Genomic DNA, 23,143 nt, shown 5'->3' with positions numbered 1-23,143 from the left:
TTCCGGTTTGAGCACTAAGAGAACTGTTAAATGCTGATTAGATGTTGCCATAGGATACCGAGCTAAACGAAAGACCTTCAGTGTCACAGAGTTGTCGGCTGGCATCTGTACAGTTCAGTCTCTCAGGTGATTGAAGTAGTCTCCCACACCCAGAAATGCACCATGGCGACTATCTCACAACCCTGGGGTACTCCTTTTCTTCCCCTCACACACATACGCAAACACACTTTTGATTTGTTAGTTTCATTATTAGGCGCCTCACACTCTACTACTGTCTGGTTCTCTCCCTTCATACCTGTACAACTTCACTTTGTTTACTAACTTTTTTTGGTGTGCTATTCTATTGCAATCATTCTTTCGTTCCTCTATGCTTTGCTTTCTGTGTCACGTAAAATTTACTAATCCTCTTTGCCTTCCTCACTCTCACACCAAACACACACAGACACGTGTAAACTTAAGAAATTTCTTGTGTTTATACTTTTGCCTTCAGATCCCCACCTGCGGTTTCCATTCAAACTTTTAGCTGCCTGGTTTATTGGCTGCCGTTAATTCTTGAGATCTTTGTGACAGTGAACCCAGACATGATAACAGTAGCTTGAGTGTCACCTTTTATCTTTCATTTTTTAACTTGTATTGACCCCCTCCTGTTTGGCAATCTGTTACAAAGAGCACATAAAACCTTGTGGCAAGCATGATGAAACATTTCCCTGTATGCATAACGGCAACGGAATTAAAGGGTATCACAAAAATGTTGTCTGTATGTAGTTTGCTGGAGATCGTGGCAGAAAGAAACCTGACAATAAATAATTACTCAAAAGCCATCTTCCACTTCACCATTAGTTTAAAAGTCACCAGACAATGCTGAAGTCACATGACAAACATCTGTTACGGTTTGTATGGTGTCCCAAACATTTATCCACAGTGTAATTCAAGAGAGACAGTGTGTGTGTATTTTTTTCCCCAAAGAATCATATACGGTATTTACAGCTGCAGGAGAAAAACCTTCCCTTATTTCAAGTGAACCAAAAAGAATAAAAATAAATTGAAAATGCAGTCACTAGTACAAGCAACTAATAATGCACGTCTGCTGTTTCCCGTAACCTTCAGAATCCCATATATTTGTACATATTTATGGCCACTGGTTAACAATCGTGTCTGGCATTTATATAAACATGATTTTTACAATAAACATTTTGCAACCCTAAGGCTGATATCTTTCTCTGGCCTATAGCTGGTGTGACAGACCACTTAAAGATCTTGGGCTGTTTAGAAGCCGCTTAAAAACCATTATAGGTACGTCACCATTATCATAACAATCATCAGCACCATTATCATATATAAAGTCTACACACCTACCCCTGTTGCCAGTTTTGGAATGTTCCATGATGGAGAGGGCAACTACTGTAGGCAGACTGTCGGTTCAATAATGGCGCCAACCCTTATCAGCAAAGATGGTACTCTGCAGTGGTCTGTCTGCTCCCGGGCATACCTTTTACGATTTCTGAAGTAAGTCTTGTGTGAGGGACCACTTATTTCTTTTTTTTTTTTAACAAAGAATCTTACTGTGTGGAAGACTTTTCTTTTAAAGTGAGGAGAGTATTTCTTTTCATGACATAAAATATGATATAATGGGAGTTGTATTTGTATAACAGTTGAAACAGTGATTTAGAAATGAGATACAATATTCAGTCTCTCTCCAGTTTCTTCATTTACAGACGTATTACCACATTTCACTCTCTAGTCCAGGGGTGGGCAAAGCGGGCACGGATGAGATGGTGGTTCTAAGAGGGCCGGATGAAAACTGGATTTTAATAAAGTTTTACCCAATACTGTAGTATATTTACTGGTGGGTGGCCAGCTCAGAGACAGGAGGCGGGATCCGGCCCATGGGGCCGGCGTTTGCCCAGGTCTGCTCTAGTCCATGGTGGGCAAGTTAAAAGTGGGACCGCATGAGAAATTGCGATGGTCACCTTAGAGGGCTGGACTAATATGCAGTTAACTCAGTTTTACCCAATACTGTATGTATAGTATTATACAGAGCGGGCGGGCCGGTCAGAGACATTTGCCCACTCTCTAGTCTGTGTGTATCTTTCTTCAAATCTGCAGCACTCCACAATCCACCTGCTTGGATGACAAATCCACACATGTGGCAGAACTTAGGTTTCCAGATCGTCTGCCTGGACAGCTGTATGATGCGGATGTCCAATGCAAGTGGCAGTTTGGCAGCAGTGCACAGCTGTGCATGTATGACTTCGGAAAGGTGGGCATTTAACTGGAAAGCATTGAGGCTGTTTCTATTAACACATTAGATTTAAAAATTAGAAATTGATGACTCGTACTCAAAATGTAGTTTTGAATATCCCTGTGTAAATGTTGGAAGACTTGCCAAAGTTACATAATGAATTGACATTAACAAACTTTTATAGTTTGCTTTCCTAAATATTGTCGGAGGGCAGTCCAGCGGTGCAACAATTAGCATCTGTCACCAATACAATGAAAGTTGGCTGTTCTGGGTTCAGCTCTTGTCTCGGGCACACTGTTCTTTCTCTGCATGTGGTAACTGTTTACAGGGCTGGCTGCTTACCTTGATATAGCCTAAGTTACTGTCTCGGCGTAAAATACTAATTCCCTCCTTCCCTCCTCTAAATATTGTAGGAAACAGAGTATGGATATGTAGTTTAATTCATCCACAAAAAAAAACAATTGTTGCTTAGAATATGTTAATGTATTTATGTTAAAACATTTTTTAAAAATCATGCAACTGTATACATGTAAAGCCTTGCAGAAGTGTCATGTCTGAACATAAGCATGTGTATAATTTGATCATGCACTATTGTTAACAGAAGCACAGCTTATACAGTGTTAACAAATTTTTACTTGATTCATGTGAGCAGGACACTTGCAAGGCTCTCTGGTGTTACCGTGGAAACAAGAGATGTGAAACAAAGTTTCTGCCTGCTGCTGAAGGCACATCATGTGGGGCTGGTAAGGTGCGTGTGTCCCTTTAAAAGAATATATTTTTGTGTTTAGTTTGTTTCTAAATTATTTTTGTTAATAGTTTACCTTGTTTTATATTATGATAAAAGTTTAAAAGAAAAAGCTGCATATAAAATTATTTTAATGGTTTGATTAGAACAATGACAAACTGCGTCAAATGAAGATATGCTTAGATAGCTTTAATATATTGCCTGATATATCTTCTTCTGCAGTGGTGCCGAGATGGAGAGTGTGTGAAGTATGGATCAGAGGGTCCAATGCCAATTGATGGGAACTGGTCAGCATGGAGTGAATGGTCAGCCTGTACCCGCACTTGTGACCAAGGAGTGCAGACTCGTGAGCGCGAATGCAACAACCCACTGTACGTAAATGTAGCATAAACAATAAGTATGTACAATTTAACCCCAACCACATTTTGCCAAGATGCTGGTATATATTAAAAATTACTTTAATACCCCATAAGACTTTACTTTCAGAAGCATTCTTGCAGAGTAGTTCTTTGGGTTTTCTCCTTAATATCTGCATAAGCACTGTTGCTTTGTAATATTTTTCATTGTATTAAAACATAACAAGATAATTCTTGTTGCATTTTTCTACAATGGATGGTGTGATAATCTGCTTGTTTTATAATGGTCATTTCTTGGCTTTGATTTTTACTTAAAATATTCTGTAGACCACAGTATGGAGGAAGGCCATGTCAAGATGAGGTCAAACAGCACAGGTTATGCAATGTGCAGGTTAGCTTGATCAAAGTTATGCTATTTAAACTCTCCTTGTTTAATTCATCATTAGAGAAGCAGTTTTAATCTACAGAACTTTGAAAAACTGATCCATTAAAGCACATGTTTATCATGCCTGCAAAACACATCAGCACAGTTTTTGTTCTGCAACAGATTTGGCTCTCATATCAAAATTTGTAACAGCAAGCTTTGTGCTGGTTGATAATGATGATGAATATTTAGCTCATGGAGTGTCATATATCTGGACCCAAAACCTTAAAATCACTTTTGTTACATAGATTGACTTTCATTATTGCTTGCCTGACTTTCATTGTTACATGCCTGCCTGTATCTTGAAACTGTCTGATTTAACCATGCAGGCATGCTCAGAACAGAGTGACTTTCATACCACACAGTGCACACAGTATGACAAAAAGCCATTTCGAGGGTGGTATTTGCACTGGAAGCCTTACAAGAAACTCTACGATGGTAGGTTACATGAAATGTGCTACCTGTGTTCTTTTTTCCTCAGGAATGAGTGCTAATGTTTTTTCAATATTTTAAGAAAAAAACCTTTTTAGTAAGTGTTCTTTTCAATAAATGAGTTATGCGATGTATAAATGTCAGGTATAAAGGATAGTTATCCCTAAAACTTAACAGTTTTATGTATTTTATAGAAGTAATGAACAAATGGGCACAACATCCATAAAGAGTAACATTTGGTCTTCTAATTTGCTACATTTAAGTTAAAAAACAGCTTTGAAAATGTTTAGAATTTCCACTCAGGAAAAAAATACAACTGTTTCAGCACGAGAACCATGCAGTCTGTACTGTATGGCAGAAACTCTAAACTACATCTTCACCATCAAACATCAGGCTCTGGATGGAACCAGTTGCTCTTTGGAGGGTGGAATCTGCATTGAAGGTTCTTGCCAGGTATATTCTTTCCAGGAGTGCAGGTGCACAGAAATTAGTTATGCTGAGTTCCCTGTGTCCTACCAGCTATAAACAATTTTGGTGTCACAGCAGGGAAAAAAACAATTTGGGTGATGATGTAAATATATGATTTCGTGTAATTTGCATATCAGAAAGTGAGTTATTTTTTACAAAATTTTTTAGCATTACAAACATGCACACACCTTCCCTCATATCTATATATCTTTACAATTGTAATGTATGTGTCAATGGAGCTTAGCGGTTACTTGGAAATTTCAAGAAAAATTGGTCTTTGTTAGGTCAGCATGGCGGATCTTTGTTTTTCATCATATTAAATGATTGTTGATATTTGTTGAGCCAAAGAAAGACACTAGTAAGACTTTTATTTTGCAGATATAAATTTACTCTTTGTGAAAATTAGGTCAGGAATGATAGCTAGCAGGGAAAGTATTGTGAATAGTTGTTTTCTTTACCCTTCCAGACTATAGGTTGTGACTGGAAAATCAACTCTTCTGCAAAAGTGGATATTTGTGGTGTGTGCCAGGGGGACAACTCCACATGCCAGTTGATATCTGGTGAATATTCACAGCAGCCTGAACTTAACTGTAAGTGACCTTGACATATAATTATGCAGGTGCTGTGTGATTTAATTTTTGCTTTGACTTGAATTGTCTCATGTTTTAAACATGGCTGATATATATGACTGAATTGATTGACTGATTTGTTGATCATTTTTTATGTATTTGATCTGTTTCCACCACATTATTGTGGACATTCATAAACAATAATCAGAACCTTCTTTATGCATTATACTTTATGAATAAGAATAAATTTTTGCGTCACTTTTTAGTGAATAGGATGCTTTCTTTTTTTTTGGATGGCATTATCATAATAAGCAGAGATTTCTGCTCAGCAATTTTGATGACTGATCTCACAATACTTATATGTTGTCTTATTTCTTATTTAAAAAATCTCTCAAACTTCTCTTTCGCAGCTTATTTTCCCATTGTTGTGCTGCCTAAAGGAGCTCGCCATATCAGGGTACATGAGAAATCTATATCATCCAACTACTTAGCCATTCGTAACATTTATGGCCAGTATTATTTGAATGGAGACCGAAGAGTTGCATGGCCTGGCATTTACACGCTAGGTGGTGCTTCTTTCCAGTACAGACGCCCTTACAATGAACCAGAAACTCTGGACTCTGTGGGTCCACTAGAGGAGGATATTATTCTTGAGGTGAGTTTCAACGATCACACCACTGTTTTTTTTTCTGACTGACCAAACAAAAGTTTTCTTATAAAATTGTTAATGCTGTTTACCTTAATATGCGATATGCTTTAAAACTTACGACTATTTCTTTGCCATGACAGAAGATAATAACTTCTTTGCTAGTTCACGATGGTTCGGATGTCTCTTAGTCACCTGCATTCTTTTAATTTTTTTTTTTCTTTTTCCTTCTGTTGGAAGATTTTGGTACAGGACAGCAACCCTGGAGTCTTGTATCAATATACAATTCCACACTCACATGGTGAGATCGTAGCACCTTCATTAAACTACACATGGAAGGAGACTGCTTCAGCTTGTAGCCATTCATGTGCTGGAGGTACACAATGCTTTCATTCATGCTTGACTTAACAAGTACACTTCTGTTACAGAAAACGTTCAGAATTACTTGCATTCTTCAAGCATACAATTGATACAGAGTTCATGTTTTTTTTCCTCTGACCGGAGAGCATTCTATTTATCATAGTCAGTAGATAGAGATTTTAAACTGTAACCTACATGTTACGTGTCTGCTTGCAGAATGCTCTAGAAAACAGTTATTATGACCTTATTATTTAAGAATGTTATCTCTTTGTATCTTACCTTTCGAACTGAAAGATTTGATCTTTTAAAACAGGATGATGTTGGATATATTTTAATTTTATTTTTAAAAAAATGGTTAAGCTCAGGAATATCAGATAGGTAATCAGGAGTTTATGTGTTTGCATGCACAGGGTCAAATATTCTGTTATCACAGTCACCACCTTTTTGCAGGAACTAAAACAGTTTCCACACAATGTGTGAGAGATCAAGGTGACAAGGTAGATGCACATTACTGTGAAGAAGCCAACAAACCAGAGACAGGCATCTTTCAGTGCAACATGCATCCATGTCCCCCAAGGTATTGTGCTTGTCTCCCCCCCCCCTCCCCCAACCCCAATAGGACTAGGTTTTTGTCTTGTAGCTTTCTGAAGTCATGTTCCATAACACAAAGGAAGATCACTTACAATTCCGTTAGTTTTACAATTTAAAACTTCATGATTATTTCCCTTACCAGTCAGTGAAGTTCAGTACTATTGGATGGACATGTTATAAGTGCCATGTTCCTATAAAACTTTAAAGACGTTGAAAACCTTAACCATTGGAGCTTCTTTAGTACTAATCTGTATTTCCTCAAAGGCACTGAAATACGAAATGATTTGGGAATATTGTAGACATTTTACCAGTTATTTCTGAAAGTTTGCATAAAATTTCTGCTACTCAGACTATAACAGAACACTGGTGGAGGTACAAACACTTGTTTGCAGGTTCCCTCCTGTAATTAAATAGACACCCTCATAATGATTCTATTTAGATAATTGTGTTTATTGGCATTTCTAATTTGTTTTTAATATACATAAAAATATTGTCAAATATTTTATAAAGAATTTTTCTGCATACCCTTATCTAAATTTAAACACATATGCTCGGCATAGCCATTACGGTAGCAACACAAAAATAAGTACAAATTTAAAACTCTTAAATGAGCTAATAAATTTATATAAATAGCATGGTGTCACGGACTTGTCCGTGCCTCCAGTGTTTCTTCACCTGAATATAGTAGAAAGAGGTGGAGGGGAGCAGGGTGGAGTAGCCCGCCCTGTGTGTCGCCCCTCTGCCATGTAATTGTCAACAGTGTAAGAGAGGACGGATGGAAGGTTGAGAGCGTGATTGTCCTGTTATAGTTGGAAACCGTGGGTCTTTGGACAGCACGTGTATTTCGGACACCACGTGAGTTGTGGACCTCGTGAGCGAGGCATGAAGTGCTCACCCCGAGTGGGGTGTGACAGGAGTATATATAGACGAGAGTTGAAAGCCTAAGGGGGCGATCTTTGGATTAACACAGACGGTGTGTAAAAAAAAGTGAAGAAGCTGTTGTGGAAGTTGCTAGCAGGAACAAGGTGTGTCGTGAGACAAGAAACGAGTGGGACCAGAGAGTCTCGCTGCAGTCTCCAAGAAGCTCTGCGCGATTGTCTGCGGAGAAGTGAACTCTACTGCTGTGTGCGGGGAGTGAGGCGCCGGGGCTCGAGACGGCTAGAGGTTGGACAGCCGGAGTCGGTGCGACGACGACGACGACACCTGCAACTGGAATGATGGTGGCCCGAGTAGAGGAACCCCCCCACCATCCCAAACAGCTAGAGAAGGCCTGTCTTCAGCAACTCTACGGGAGGAGCGAGGACAAGAGCCGCCGAGAGGTAGTCAGCAGAGACCTGACTACACTGAAGCATGTGCCGAAGGACTGAGGCACCATCGTCACCCACGTGGAGGGACAGTGAGTCATTCCTACTCCTTTGAAGAATGATCAGGGTAAGAGCCCATATTTGAACTGTTTAAGAAGACAGAGACACTGTGAGAAGCAAACTGGTAGAGGCGGGACATTAGTAGTAAGTAGCGGTGCATATGCACCCTTACTCCTTGATTTGTGTGTTGCCGAAGATTTGTGCACGTGGACCTTTCGTGCGATTTGAAAGGTGCTTTAAGACGTATCTTCACCAGTGCCTTGTTATTGACAGATTGTCGTAGCTACCAGTGGATTTAAGTTAACAATTGTGGAAACTGCTGTTCTCCTGTGTATGCTTGTTTATGTTTTTATGTGTATTAGTAAAAGAAACGTCCCAACCTGGAAGTGATCTCGTGTTTTTCGTAAAAGAATGCGCAAGTCCGACGTCAGGTCGTGACATTTGGTGACCCCGACGTGATCACTTCAGGGAGGGATAGTCTCTTGGTATACACGTTTATTAGAAGTCGTATACACGTTTATTAGAAGTCTGTATACATGTTGATGAGAATTTGTATGTATACATGTGTTTAGAAGTTGGAAGTATACACGTTGCTTAGAAGTCGTATACACGTTGTTGATCAGAAATTGTGTATACGTGGTATCAGAAGTTAATACACGCTGATGAGAAGAAGTTTGTACACACGTTGCTCAGAAGTCGTATACATGTTTATTAGAAGTTTGTATACACGTTAGCGAAGTTGCATGTATACAAGTGGGTAATAGAATTTGGTATCAGAAGTTGTGTACATGGTTGGCAGTCAGCCAAATTTATGAATTTTGAAGTTTTCGTTTCTGTGTTTTTCCCGTCTCCGATTACACGGGTCTGCCGGCTTGTATAGTTCAGCCGACAGAGAGGGCTTTAGGTCTAGTCTAGCTGCTGTGTGTGTCTATCTTTCCCACCTCTAGGAACTTTGCTTTAGAACCTTTTTTATGTTTTATGTGTTGGTTTGGGACGTTTTCTTTGTGAAATTACGTGTGTAAGTGTGAATGTGAGTCAAGGTGAATGCTATTGTCAGGTTCAGACTTAGCATTATGTTCTTTTAGTTAGTAACGTTTGCTGAGAATTTGTGTTGAAATATTATTTGCAATAAGTATTACTTGACTTAATTTTGTGTTTGCAGATTGCAAAGTTATTATTTTTTTCTCTCTGATTATTGGTGATTATTTTGATCTTGTTTGTATTGTTTTGTAGTTGTATTTCTCTTTAAATTTACCTTGAAAATTGATTATGTAGCTGAGTTGACATATCTCACTAGAGATATTAGTGGATTTTTGTGAATTAGTGAGATTAGTGGATTTTTGATGTTGAGATATGAGAACTGATTTGAAAATCTGGTGTAAAAACTTTAACTGTAATTTGAAGAAGGTTAGATAAATTGGTATGAAGCATTGATGCATTAAGTAGGAGAAGTAGAGACCTGCGCTTTCATTGATGTTTTGCTGTGTGATATGCCACTATGCACACGTGACATTTAGAAATACTAAGCTGTGGGAGCAAGTCGTTGTACTGCAACCCTATTGATAATCCGCTTGTTAGGATTAGTTTGTTTTTGGAAATTTGCACTTTAGCGATAAATACAGAAAATGGAAAGACTCCAAAGATTAGAAAGAGAGAGAACAGCAGACAGATTAGACAGAGAAGCTGAGTTAGAAAGACTTGAAGAGTATACCCAGGAACTTCCCATGTTCCAGGAAGGCAGAGATGATATAGATGCTTATATTGGTAGGTTTGAGGCACATGCCCGAGTATTAAAGTGGTCGGCAGAGATATGTTCCCTGAACTTGGCTCTTAAGTTGCGAGGCCGAGCCTTGGATGTTTACCATACGTTGGGTCTCCAAGGAGACACCAGTTATGAGACGTTGAAGAAAGCACTGATACGGAATTTTAATCGTCCAAGCGAAGAATATCGAGAAAAGTTTAGATCGATACGACCTCAGCCTAAAGAATCCATGACGAACTTCTTAAGAAGAATGTCCTATTTAGCGGACAAATGGATTAACGGCACCAACATACCTAAGGATTATCAGCACCTTAGAGATCTGATGCTGAAAGAACAATATTATCAAAGTGTCTGTACAGATTTATCCATCTACCTACGAGAGAGGGACTCCTCCACAGTTGACGCTTTGGCCGAGTATGCTGAGCACTACCGGACTGTACATTCAAACAAGTGCCTGGCAAGGAGGACAGAGACCTCCATGTTTGCAAACCTGGGCTGCGATTCTCAACCTTCATCATCTACGCAGTCACAGAGAAATAGATGTCCGACAACATCCCGTAAGAGACAGGGCTACAGAGAGAGTGGAAAAGACAAGCTATCCCCTAGATTCTTTTCAACACACCTGTTGAGGGATGATCCGAACCATCAAGCACCTCGGACTTCCCGGAGGCAATGCTACAACTGCAAACAATATGGTCACATTGCCCGGAACTGTCTTTACCAGAGGGCCCAATACCTAGGACCCAATAGAGTGATACTGAGAAGGAAGAACCAGAAAGAAGCAACATCTTCTGGCGATCGGCTTCGATGGACATCACAGCGCCAATGTTACACCTGTGAAGGATTTGGACACATCGCCAAGGAGTGTCCTAACCATAAACACGAAGATCCCACGAGTGGAAATGAGAAAAGAGACAGCAAAGACACTAAGAATGAAATGCTTGAAGTCGCTAAAATTCAAAGTGAGATGTCACAACTAAAACAACAATCAGTGCAGAGAGAATCTGATTTTCAGGAGGTTCATGATGAACTGAATAACAGAATCAATGACCTACAGAAAGCCGTAGCAGAAATCAGAGACTTGAAGGAACGTGAGAGAAGTCTGACCAAAGATCTTGAGAGTATCATCACAAGAGTGAAATCTCTGGAAGAAAACTTAGAAGCAGAAAGAGCTGCTCATCTGGAAACTAAACTAACCTCAGAAAATGTCCAGCTGCGTCTTAGGAACCTGGAGAAAACGATCGAAGCGGAGAAATCAGCTAACAAGTTTGATGGGGAAGAGAAAGATTTGATAAAACAAGTGAGGGAACTTGAACAGACGTACGATGAGAGAAAAGCAAGGAAAGTGTATCTGAGAAGTCAACTTGGAAAAAGGAAAGAGGAAAAGAAGAAACCAGTCACAGTCATCTTATTTAAGTTGCATCAGAAGAACTTAATTAAGTCCAAAACCGAGCGAGGAAAAGTCAAGAAAAGATGGACACTTATAGAGGACAGCTGTGAGACAGCTTACAAACAATTAGAATACCCATTCCCAGTAGAATCTATAAAGGGCACTCAGAATCAACTGGCCGATTTTCTGTCGCGATCAGAAATCGATCAACAGATCACATAAAGCAAAAGAGTTGTGTAACTAGAAGAGAATTTCAGTTGTAAAGTCATTGAACAGATTAGTATTGTATTTTTCATTGAAAATGTATTTTTCTTGTAATGACTGATTGTTCAGAAAAGTTGTTATGGTTAATTAGAAAAATGTTTGTAACATTTTTTATTTAGGGGAGGGAGGTATGTCACGGATGTCCATGGCTCGAAAAATGTTTGTAACATTTTTTATTTAGAGGAGGGAGGAATGTCACGGACTTGTCCGTGCCTCCAGTGTTTCTTCACCTGAATATAGTAGAAAGAGGTGGAGGGGAGCAGGGTGGAGTAGCCCGCCCTGTGTGTCGCCCCTCTGCCATGTAATTGTCAACAGTGTAAGAGAGGACGGATGGAAGGTTGAGAGCGTGATTGTCCTGTTATAGTTGGAAACCGTGGGTCTTTGGACAGCACGTGTATTTCGGACACCACGTGAGTTGTGGACCTCGTGAGCGAGGCATGAAGTGCTCACCCCGAGTGGGGTGTGACAGGAGTATATATAGACGAGAGTTGAAAGCCTAAGGGGGCGATCTTTGGATTAACACAGACGGTGTGTAAAAAAGTGAAGAAGCTGTTGTGGAAGTTGCTAGCAGGAACAAGGTGTGTCGTGAGACAAGAAACGAGTGGGACCAGAGAGTCTCGCTGCAGTCTCCAAGAAGCTCTGCGATTGTCTGCGGAGAAGTGAACTCTACTGCTGTGTGCGGGGAGTGAGGCGCCGGGCTCGAGACGGCTAGAGGTTGGACAGCCGGAGTCGGTGCGACGACGACGACGACACCTGCAACTGGAATGATGGTGGCCCGAGTAGAGGAACCCCCCCACCATCCCAAACAGCTAGAGAAGGCCTGTCTTCAGCAACTCTACGGGAGGAGCGAGGACAAGAGCCGCCGAGAGGTAGTCAGCAGAGACCTGACTACACTGAAGCATGTGCCGAAGGACTGAGGCACCATCGTCACCCACGTGGAGGGGACAGTGAGTCATTCCTACTCCTTTGAAGAATGATCAGGGTAAGAGCCCATATTTGAACTGTTTAAGAAGACAGAGACACTGTGAGAAGCAAACTGGTAGAGCGGGACATTAGTAGTAAGTAGCGGTGCATATGCACCCTTACTCCTTGATTTGTGTGTTGCCGAAGATTTGTGCACGTGGACCTTTCGTGCGATTTGAAAGGTGCTTTAAGACGTATCTTCACCAGTGCCTTGTTATTGACAGATTGTCGTAGCTACCAGTGGATTTAAGTTAACAATTGTGGAAACTGCTGTTCTCCTGTGTATGCTTGTTTATGTTTTTATGTGTATTAGTAAAAGAAACGTCCCAACCTGGAAGTGATCTCGTGTTTTTCGTAAAAGAATGCGCAAGTCCGACGTCAGGTCGTGACACATGGTGGGTTTATGGGGGGGATTGGTATTACTGGGTAAAGACCTTTCTCCTTTTATTATATGCAGCCTTTCTTCAAACCTGCTGCAGGCTGCAGTAATGAAATGTAATCTGATTTAATCTCATTCCCATGATCTGTAAGCAAAATGTCCGGCAACTCGTTGAGAATTGTGAGTGGGAATAGACCACCCAGTGTGTTAAAAATGATTTCTTTTGGTGACTCATCATAATAGAAAGATCTTCTTTCAGCTCACACAGTGTTTACTTGGTGTGTGTGTGGTTGGGTGGGAAAGGCAGAGTAGTGTGAATGCACTTGTATGTGCCATGCACCTACATGTGCATATGTAGTGTTTCACGGGTCATAAAGGTCATTTTCCTATCATAATTAATATTCAGCTTGATGCCACCTGAGTGATTTATGAAGCAAGTGCTGTTTTGTTATACAGTAAAGTTTTTGTTAATAATTATTTTATTAATTGCAATACCCCCCTGAGCTTTCTTTAGAAAGGTAGGGGTGGGGTAAGAGCAAAAACCAAAAGAAATCTTCATGGCTAGACCAGTCAGATGATGTCAGTGTGCAAGGTATGTTCAGCTCATGATAGAAAGCAAAGGCCAATGGCAGAACCATTCCTCTCCTCTAGTCTTGCCAAAATTTTCATGACATTGTGGCATCAGTAAAAATAGGTCCTTTTTATTTTTCTTGTGTCTGCCAGATAGAGGGATTTGTGGGAGAGAGTTTGAGAGATAAAGACCAAGAGAATGTTTGTGTTGTTCTCCCCAGGCTTCTTTCACGGGGCAGGTATTTTGTCCCAGTTAGCATTTCAAGTGCCCCATTTAGAAAGGGCGAAAGGCGGCCAAAACCAAATCTGACCTAGATTACCGCTTCAGAAGGGGGCGATGTGTGTTTGCATGTGACAGCCAGCGTAAAATATTGAAATATGGCAGCTAAACCCTCAGCAGGGGTAGGAGGGAGTGCTCTAGCTAACTTAAGTACTCTAAAAGGGCTGCTGAGATCACATGATCCAGAATCAACAGCTTGTCAGCAGGCACTTGCTGTGCTGTGGGGATATGTCTAGCTTTAGTTTGTTTTTAAGCCCCTGACAGCAGTTAGTACAGATACTTTTGTCTTTTCCAGAAATAAGGTACCCTCACCTTCTCATCAGAGAAACACCTGATATCACTCATTGTTTATCTACCACTAACGTTTCTAGAGGGTGTGGGTGCTGTCATGTCACAGACAGCAGTCAGGGTCTGGTTAGGCTGTGCTAGTGGGCTGAAGCTTATTATGTAAGTGCTAGCGTTATCTTAGCAGTCAATCAATATTAGGTTCAGGTTGCCCCATGATTGCACAGGAGGGCTAAGCCTTTCCCTCCTCCACCCAAGAAATTTCAGGCCTCTCTTGTCACATCAAAGGCAAGTAGCGTTATGCACTGTTTTTTATGAAGTAGTCCAAGTACAGGTTTCTAAAGGAGGATTATGGAAACTCTTATATCAGAGATAGCAGTGTCAAGCTCAAGGTTAATGTGTAAGCTAGATTTTTAAGTCAGCTTAAAAACACTTGGATGCTTTTTTTATAATCTTAGAAGATATCATTTGTCCTGATTTGAGTTCCATTACTTTTTACATTTAAAGGGGTTTGAGTTGATGTTTTTTAAAATTAAATTTGTTGCTACCTAAAGTGTGCATCCTCAAAAGTGACATTTTCCATTATAAATTCACTTTTCGTTTCCCCTATCACCTCCTTTTTGTTTTTATGAATTCACCTGCTTCTGCTTAAACTGGTTTCTGCACTGACAGTAAGGAAATGGCTGCTGTAAACACTGACACTTTCTGGGCCTCTGTGTGCAGCTGGATTGCAGATGAATGGTCACACTGTTCAAAGACATGTGGAGAAGGAAGGCAGGTCCGCAAAATGCAGTGCAAACAGCAGGTGACCCAGCACAAGGACCGCAAACTACGCAAACATCTGTGCAAACACTTACCAAAGCCAGCCACACGGCAGTTTTGCAACACTGAGCCATGTCCACCACAGTGGCAGCCAAGGTGAAAGTGCACTGACAGACTGTTCACTGACCCAAGTGGTCAGGGAAATGTTGATACGGAGTCTGCTGTTATTGAAAGGCTTCGGAACAACAGAGAGTGTACCTGCTGTCTAATCAAACCACACCTAAAATAATGAATAATGTCACAGCTGTAATTAATGTCAGTACAATGATAATAGCAGTTAATAATAATGCAAGTGAGATGGTGCTTCATGACATTTAGAAGGCCTTTAACTTTTCATTGTAATATGCCAGTCATATAGTATTCAGGGTTTAGTATCTTTTCCCAATATTATGAGACTATACCTGTAAGTCTGGAATTTAAAACTGAGAAGACTGTTTACAATTTTTTTTTTTAATTTCCTGTGATGTTGCACAGGTGGACGGTAGAGCAGTGGACCAAGTGCTCTAAATCTTGCGGTGGTGGTATGCAAGTTCGCAAAGTTTTCTGTCAAAAACCATTGTTTAAAGAGAAAAACCATAATGTAGGGAGACATTTCTGCAAACACCTGCCGAAACCTGCCAAACGACAACACTGCAATGTTCACGACTGCCTTCCAGACTGGCATGCTGGTCACTGGTCCGAGGTTAGAAAGGTTTTGTTTAAAATGTATTTTTGATGCTTTTAATACTTTGAGATCAAGCCTTCTATTGTTGGTTATTTCATGTAAAATATAGAATTATTATGTAGTAATAATCATGAATTCGAATACTGAATACTGAGAAGACAAATATCATTTTTCAACTTCAAGTTGTGTGTTAATTTCCATCCATAAGGAACTTTATGATTTTTTCACATTGATAAAGCTACACCACCTGGGCTTACATACAAACAGTAAAAAAAATCAGCAGTGAACACAAGGATCTTTTTTCAACGCTGTGTAAGAAACCATTTTCTTTTACTTCTGTGTAGTGTTCTGTGACATGTGGCGAAGGTAAACAGCTGCGTAAAGTGGCATGTCAAATCACTTCTCGTTACCCTCACATGATAGTGAAAGAAGAGATGTGCAATGTCACCACAAGACCTGTGACTGCTCGCATTTGCCAGCGCCACGCATGCCCTGTCAATATATCATGGAAGTTCACAGCTTGGGAGTCGGTGAGTTTAACTCAATCTTAACGTCATATAAGAAATATATTTCAAGGCAGATTAGTCTGTAGTGAAGTACATCAGTGTGGAAGTAATGTGCTTTTGCTTTGTGATGATTTTTTTGTAAAGGGGAAAGTGTCATAAAAAGAGGTACAAATCCACAATACCAGATGCGGTAGTTATGTGAGGGTAAGGCGTTGCCCAGGAGCAACATGGGAGTTCAAGGATAAGCATCCTGTTTCTAAAGTTATAAAGTGATATCCAAAGCCCACAGATGTTTTACCTCTGGAGCCATACTTATACATAAAGTGGTGGCAGTCTTTGGGTAAAGAAACATGAAGTAGTGTCTGGACACCACTTTACAGCTTCAGGAAAAGTCTTATGTCTGCTTTATAACTTCAAAAACAGTTTTTCCTGAAGTTTTCCATGTTGCTCTAGCAGAAAACCCCTAACAGTCAACTCTGTAAACAGATGTCATATCACTGGTGAATATAATCACAGCAACCTGGATGTTCTTGTCTTTCATTTATTTTCAGTAGAGTAGCTTTGAAGTGAGGTTTACATATTTCAGTGCTCAGTGACATGCGGAGAGGGTGTTCAAGAACGAGAAGTATGGTGCAGTGATGGTCAAAGCCGTCGCAGCGATCATAGGTGTGCCCACCTGGTGCAGCCCCCTTCCACAAAAAACTGCACCATGGCCAGGTGTCTTGAACCCACAGCTAAAATTGTGTCTTTCAATACACCTAAAGGGCATATTGCAGGTATAAATAGTGATGTCAGTGTCAAACATTTTTTGCCAGTTCCACCGTTACTCTTGGTATTTTATCCATTACCTTAAATTTATTTGCTGGCCAATAACTTTTTTGTGGGTTTTTCTGTGACTGATTTAGGCTTCTACCATTCAGTGTTAACTTAAAACAGGTTTATAAAGTGGAGGTTACCAGCTTGCCTAGAACACCTGCCCAAGCAAAATAGATGAAAATAATGTGTAAGTCAATGATCAAGCAGTTAGATGTAACCAGCTAGTTGCCATCTTTAAATCAGATATGTATATGATCACAACTTCAAGGTTAATATTTTAAGAGAATTAAAAAAATTTAAGAGGATTAAAAAAAAATATTATCTCACAGATTCTTCCTTCAAGCTCCTAACTGGAGTAGATTATCCACACTTCCTTCATATGGGGTCATTTGACTGGTACATGATTTCAGGGCCAGTTTGCAAGGACTTGGAGCAATGGTGTCACCTAGTGCGGCAACATCGGGCCTGTGGACATGCATACTACCGTCAGAGCTGTTGTCAAACCTGCCTCGGACCTTAAGGAGATTAGCCTGCTTCTTCCTCATCCCCGCCCCAAACCAAGGTGCAAGCCCAGGACTTATGTGGTGATGAGAGCATCGTCTCTGAGCTTTGATTGTAGACAGCTCACAACATGTTTCCACATGATAGGCTTGCTTAATGAAAGCAAAGTCCATGAGTGGTGCCTTTCACTACGGCAGTCTTTCTTGACCAAGTTGAAGAATGCTTCAAACAGGACAGAGACCAGACTACAAAACGGAAATGTTTTTTTTTTAAATGTAACAGATGGCCTGAAGCTTCCTTCTTAAAGGAAAACAGAGGACGGACTTCTGTCTTTGGAGAAATGCACACTGACCTCAGATGAAATACAAGTCTTCAAACTGGCATTGAAGAGATGGCTGCTTGTGCTGTTCAGTTCAAGTTGAGGACAGACAAGTTTGTGGACGGAGATGTAAGCTGGATTGATTTGAAATCTACTGCAAAGTGTAGCAGATATACAAGACAACAGCCTCAGAAAAGCTGGGTTTAAGAATCATCTTGCTGATGGCCTGTTTAGTCACAGTTCTTTGACCAGCACTAGCACTATCACCTGACATGGAAAGGGACACACCTATGTTTATCGATAGTCAATGGCTCACCAAGTTTATCGAATAGACTAGGTGCCACAGAAAGCAAATCCCTGATAAAAGTGGATGCATTTTGGAGGGCACTCTAGTTGACATCAGCTCCAGGATTCTGCTGAAAATAAACTCTTCAACACCATGGGTAGAACTTTGATGAGAAATTGAAGCTTCATAATAGATCATGCAGCTGGCAAGGTTTGATATTTTTTGTTTGTTGGAGTAGTACCACTTAATTTCATTTAAGAACTCCTTACATGCTCCCATCAAAAATACTTCACAACGATTACCATGGTCAAAAGGTTTGATCAGCTGTGCTCAGACGAAAGGACAAGTCCATAGGAAGAAAAGGGCACTTTTCTGGGTACCTGAAAGAAAAAGGAAGTTGGAAAGACCAAAGATAGCTTAGTGCTGAATACATGAGGCAGAGATGAATGCACTGAATAGGACATGGGCCAAAGACGGCCAAGTATAGATAAGAATGGGAAACGATTGTTGCAGCCCCACACGCCAAGGTGTAAAAGGAACAAATGTTTCCTTAAGCAACTGTCTAGAGCTGTTTATAACCTTATTGTGTAGCAAGTGCACTAAAAGCTGCGAATCAGTCAAGGTCACCCTCACATCACTCAGGCAAACGATGAATATTTGAAAAGGATCTGTGTTTTCTTAAATGGTTGACTGCCAATTAAAAGGATTGGGGTTACATTTTCTTGTGATTTGGACTGGCAGCAGTAAAAGGTGACATCCACCTTTGAAAAAAGTGGATTTTGAAATCCAAAACTAACCAGATTAAATCATTTTCTTAAAAGCACATTTGCATCCAGATATTAACATGTCTGGTCATCAGCTTTGTGTATGTACTTTTCTCCAAGGCTTACAATTTCACATGGTAAGCTCTTGAGAAATCTGCCAGAATTGAAGCTATGAATTACAGTTCTTGAACATGAAAATAACAGACTATCAGAGGCCGTGCAACTTCACTCAGGTTATTAAACAGAAATGACTAAAAGTCTTGTGGCTGTCAAGTCAAATTGACACCACTAAGGGAGTGTGGACAAAAGAACAAGGAACTCAGCTGTTCACAAACAATAGCAATGTTGTAAGTTTTTGTATATATATATATGGTAAAAACTTGTATATGGGCCAGTTTATATTCACCTTTTGTGAAATTCTGGTGATTAAGAGATGATTTTGCAGCAACTGCTGGGGTAGCCTTAGCAATTTTTTTTAATCAAACCATGTTGGTTGTCACCTTGACCAAGTTGTGGATAAATTCAGGTTGTACTCATTAGAGGAAGCAGATAACAGAGTGCTTAGAGCTTTGGCATCTAAACCAAGAAGCATGCCAAATTCATACTAATGTGGCACTGGAACTTCCTCTAATTGACCCACCTGTTGGGAATGGGTACCTGATTTTGGGGGGAAGGTAAGGGATAGAGAAAATGGGCACCACCCTACATAAAGCTGGCCCCAAGAAGGGTTAAGTCTTTAACACCTCACTCCTCAGTGACCTAAACAAATACAAGAGTTGGGCGACCTTTATCCTACTGATTTGATGCACGTTGACAACATATTCGTTTTTTTTTTCTTACAACACTTTACAAGTTCACTCAGGACTTTGATCATATCTGCCTCAGATTTTTTGGCTTTTTGTTTTTCCTTTTTCTGAACATTTTTTTTTTAGGGGGGAATGATATCCACATTATGTGCATATATGGGTGTGTAAAAGAAACCAGAGACTGCATACCTTCAGTCACATTGCAGGGAAAAAAACATCTGTTGTGGAAAGGGTTTCTGGTTTCAGACCTATCTTATCAAGAGAGGGAAATGAAATGTGGACAGCAAACAACTATGTGATTGCCACAGCAGTCTACTAAATGTCATTTCCTCTTAACCCATATCTTCAGCATCAAAAGACTAGCATGCTGAACTAGGTACTGTACAACCTGCTCTTCATGGAAAAGCCATTTTTAGTGTAAAATACCACACAAAAGCAATGCAATGAACAAGTCGCCATCATTACTGATTTCTCGTTTTTGCCTGCTGATTATTTACAACACTGATATTGAATCTTGTGACATAATACATGTCATGTGTATATTGCTCGTTTTTGTCTGTGCTAGCGTTTACAGTTCCTGAAAGCATCTGTTCTGATCAAGTTGTATAAACTTCTTCATGCATAAACATTTACACTTAATATTCTGTAGACTTTGATGGCAGGTGTGAGAATGTGGGTTTTTTTTTTTTAAATGAGATCAACATTTAAGTACTTTGTTTCAAACGTTTCCATTGCCAGTTTTATTAGTTCTGTTTTGTGCTGCCTTCAGATTGGTGTACACCAGATGAGGTCCATGAGAACCATCAAAAGGAACTCGGGTCAAAGCTTATGTAGATGTGAGCTTCCACTTGCTTTACCATATGTGAGAGTCTTTGGCCCAAATCAATAAAATATTAATGTTGCATGAAGTTATCCAAATGGTTATCAGACACATATATATATATCTGAAAAATGTTTAAGGGAAGAGTTTGATGATTATTTAAGATGTTATTTCTAAACATGTGCTGCTGGCAGGGACCATATTGTAGGATAGAGAAACTAACATGTGGACATTCAATAACAAGCACCAGACCGAGTGTTGAAAGCATTTGCTTGTGTTGTATATTTCTATGTAAAACCACCTAACCACTCCATTCTTTTTTTCCAACAAACAAGCCAAACACTAACAGGGAAATTGAGTGTGTTATCATTTTGTAACTTTGCTTCCAAGAGGGTTAAAAAAAAAAACAAAAAAAAACCTGATTACAATGTCGTTGCTGTGCTTCCAGGAATTACATCTCATCATTTTTCTTTATCAATGTGCATTCACTCTTTAAGGAATTCTGGATGAAGTTTTGGCTTCCTTAATCAAGTTTCATGCTTTTGCCATAAATGTGTTAGGTGCTGTGCACATCTTCAGTCATATTTTCTGGCACATCTCTAATAGCCATATGGCTGGAAAGCTTAAGTAACACTAAGAAATAGTAATAAAGGGACTTTTCCCATCACCAGCCAATTCATAGCGCTGTACATACACACAGGCACATGCAAAATTAGAAACGCAGAGTTGTCACACAGCATCCACCCCATCACACCGGCACGATGACTTTGTAGACTTTGAAGTTACAAGCGACGCTTTGTTCACTGATGCGAATGGATCAACTCACAGCAGTCATCATAGCAAACACTGTCATGGAAAATGTGTACTATCGGATAATAATGGACAACTTTGTGAATTAACTCTGTCACCAGAACACAAGACAGGCGGTAAGCAATACTACTGAAACATTTTTCAAAGTCAGTTATCTCCCCTGTGCTGATCCTCCCCTTTCGCTGTTACACCATCAACTCCACAGCATCTTCGGCATTAGCTAGGCTAATTTTTGAGGAATCACTTGCTAGGTCTTCTCATTTTTTTATCTTCACTTTCTGTTGAGCATTCTGGGTCGTTTTAACCTTTACAGGTTTTTTGGAGCATTCAATAGCTAGCTGTTGTCACGCTTGGCAAGTTAATGTGTTGAGCTTGCTGATCTGTGTTGTAACACCTTGTCACATTCTACTGCCTCATTTATTGTAATTAGGTTTTTATGGCCACCTTTAACGATTTATGTTTACTATAATTATATTAAAAGCTGCTGACAGGAACGTAGTCTTGGTGTGTTGACATCTGTAATATCAGCTGTCATACAAATCATGTTTATTGCCCAACTTCCAATAAAATATTTATCTGCATCTCAGCTGCTACTCAGTGTGTTATTGAGATACATATCAACATAAACTGATGGCTTGAAAAAATAAAAACCCCAAACTTTTTCTCTTAAGTTGTTCACCTTCTGCCAGACTTTAAGCCAAAATTTACAATTGACAGGAAATGTGTTGCATCTATGGTCTATCCTTGAAACTATGACCTTGTTCAAGTATATGAAAAGCTTCTTTACAATGTGGCGATGACAACCTTGTATATCAGAGCTGAGGTGGGCTTTATTCGATTATTTTTCAGGAGAATAATGACCTTTCTAGTGCATATTTTACATTAACAAATTTATCATATACACACTAGTTAATAATCTTACTGCTTTCAGGATCTGCCAGCATGCTTAATTGAACCCCACTGTAACAGCCCAGAACAAGTTAAACAAGGAAATGGATGCTACTTTATCCAAAGTGTGGTACTGCTTGCAAATGGATGCACTTTGTCCTCTGAAATACTATGCCAAAAAAAAAAAATAGTTTTTATGGGTAACATTATCCTGGCATTTACATTAAGCACACACCACTCTTCATGCCTCCATAAACTATTTTTTGACACTTCTAGAGACTGTTGTACACTTTTATACTTTCAAACATTGCTGGTGACAGGTGGGTAACCTGTCCTCTTATCTCTGTACACAGTCCAATAAATAATGTAAACTGTTTAAATGATCTTGACACGAGTGCAGCTTTTTATGTCAGCACCAAGAGATTTTGCTGCTGAAGAGGAAATGTAGCAAGATAGCAAAATTATACCTGTAATGCATTTAAAGATGCTTAAATACACTGGGCCCTGCATGGGATTAAAAATGGTTATGCCACCTTTAGTCACTGTATGTTTACAGTAATCATAATTTTGCAGTAAATCTTGTGTCCACTATGTTAATTTTCTATTTTCTCCAATTTAAATCTCATTATCTGCCTTTCACAAGTGATTTGATAGAAAGTACAAGCAACTTCCTTATTCAACAATATATAGCTATAATGTATACATTATTAAACAAAGTCTGTTTATAACATTTTTTTTTTTACTACACACAACCCAAAGACCTGCATTTAACTTACATCAACTGATTTTATTTTTCAAAATTAAAGTTTGCCTTACTGAAAAATCACACAGAATTCTGAGAGACTCGAGAATGAGAGAAAGTGGGGTGGGGGGAGAGATGAGGCGGGTTTGGTGGGCAGGGGGAGAGGACATAAACATATCTGCATTGCAAAACATGTAATTCTTAGCAAATGTGATGACCAGCTTGCCAGTGTTCACGTAATTAAGTCTGAAGGGATTTTGTTGAAATATGACAAACCAACCAAAACTGGGATGTTTTATGCATACATAC

General features: G+C 39.7%; 1 protein-coding gene across 1 annotated transcript in view; it reads left to right on the top strand.

Annotated features, from left to right (window-relative positions):
* Positions 1-22,280, top strand: part of LOC112577407 (A disintegrin and metalloproteinase with thrombospondin motifs 18-like) — a 67,642-nt gene extending 45,362 nt beyond the window's left edge. Inside the window, exons 9-24 of the mRNA XM_025260471.1 lie at positions 1,369-1,506; positions 2,107-2,260; positions 2,895-2,990; positions 3,210-3,358; positions 3,671-3,734; positions 4,097-4,205; positions 4,525-4,652; positions 5,134-5,257; positions 5,647-5,891; positions 6,123-6,258; positions 6,693-6,819; positions 14,814-15,008; positions 15,387-15,594; positions 15,921-16,106; positions 16,669-16,858; positions 17,309-22,280. Coding sequence (XP_025116256.1) covers positions 1,369-1,506; positions 2,107-2,260; positions 2,895-2,990; positions 3,210-3,358; positions 3,671-3,734; positions 4,097-4,205; positions 4,525-4,652; positions 5,134-5,257; positions 5,647-5,891; positions 6,123-6,258; positions 6,693-6,819; positions 14,814-15,008; positions 15,387-15,594; positions 15,921-16,106; positions 16,669-16,858; positions 17,309-17,418 — 2,359 coding nt within the window. The 3' untranslated portion in view covers positions 17,419-22,280. The remainder of the gene's footprint in view (positions 1-1,368; positions 1,507-2,106; positions 2,261-2,894; positions 2,991-3,209; positions 3,359-3,670; positions 3,735-4,096; positions 4,206-4,524; positions 4,653-5,133; positions 5,258-5,646; positions 5,892-6,122; positions 6,259-6,692; positions 6,820-14,813; positions 15,009-15,386; positions 15,595-15,920; positions 16,107-16,668; positions 16,859-17,308) is intronic.
* The last annotated feature ends 863 nt before the right edge of the window (positions 22,281-23,143 follow it).

Source organism: Pomacea canaliculata, linkage group LG12 (assembly GCF_003073045.1).
Source record: "Pomacea canaliculata isolate SZHN2017 linkage group LG12, ASM307304v1, whole genome shotgun sequence".
Lineage (NCBI taxonomy): Eukaryota > Metazoa > Mollusca > Gastropoda > Architaenioglossa > Ampullariidae > Pomacea > Pomacea canaliculata.
This window is presented reverse-complemented; position numbering and strand designations above follow the sequence as displayed.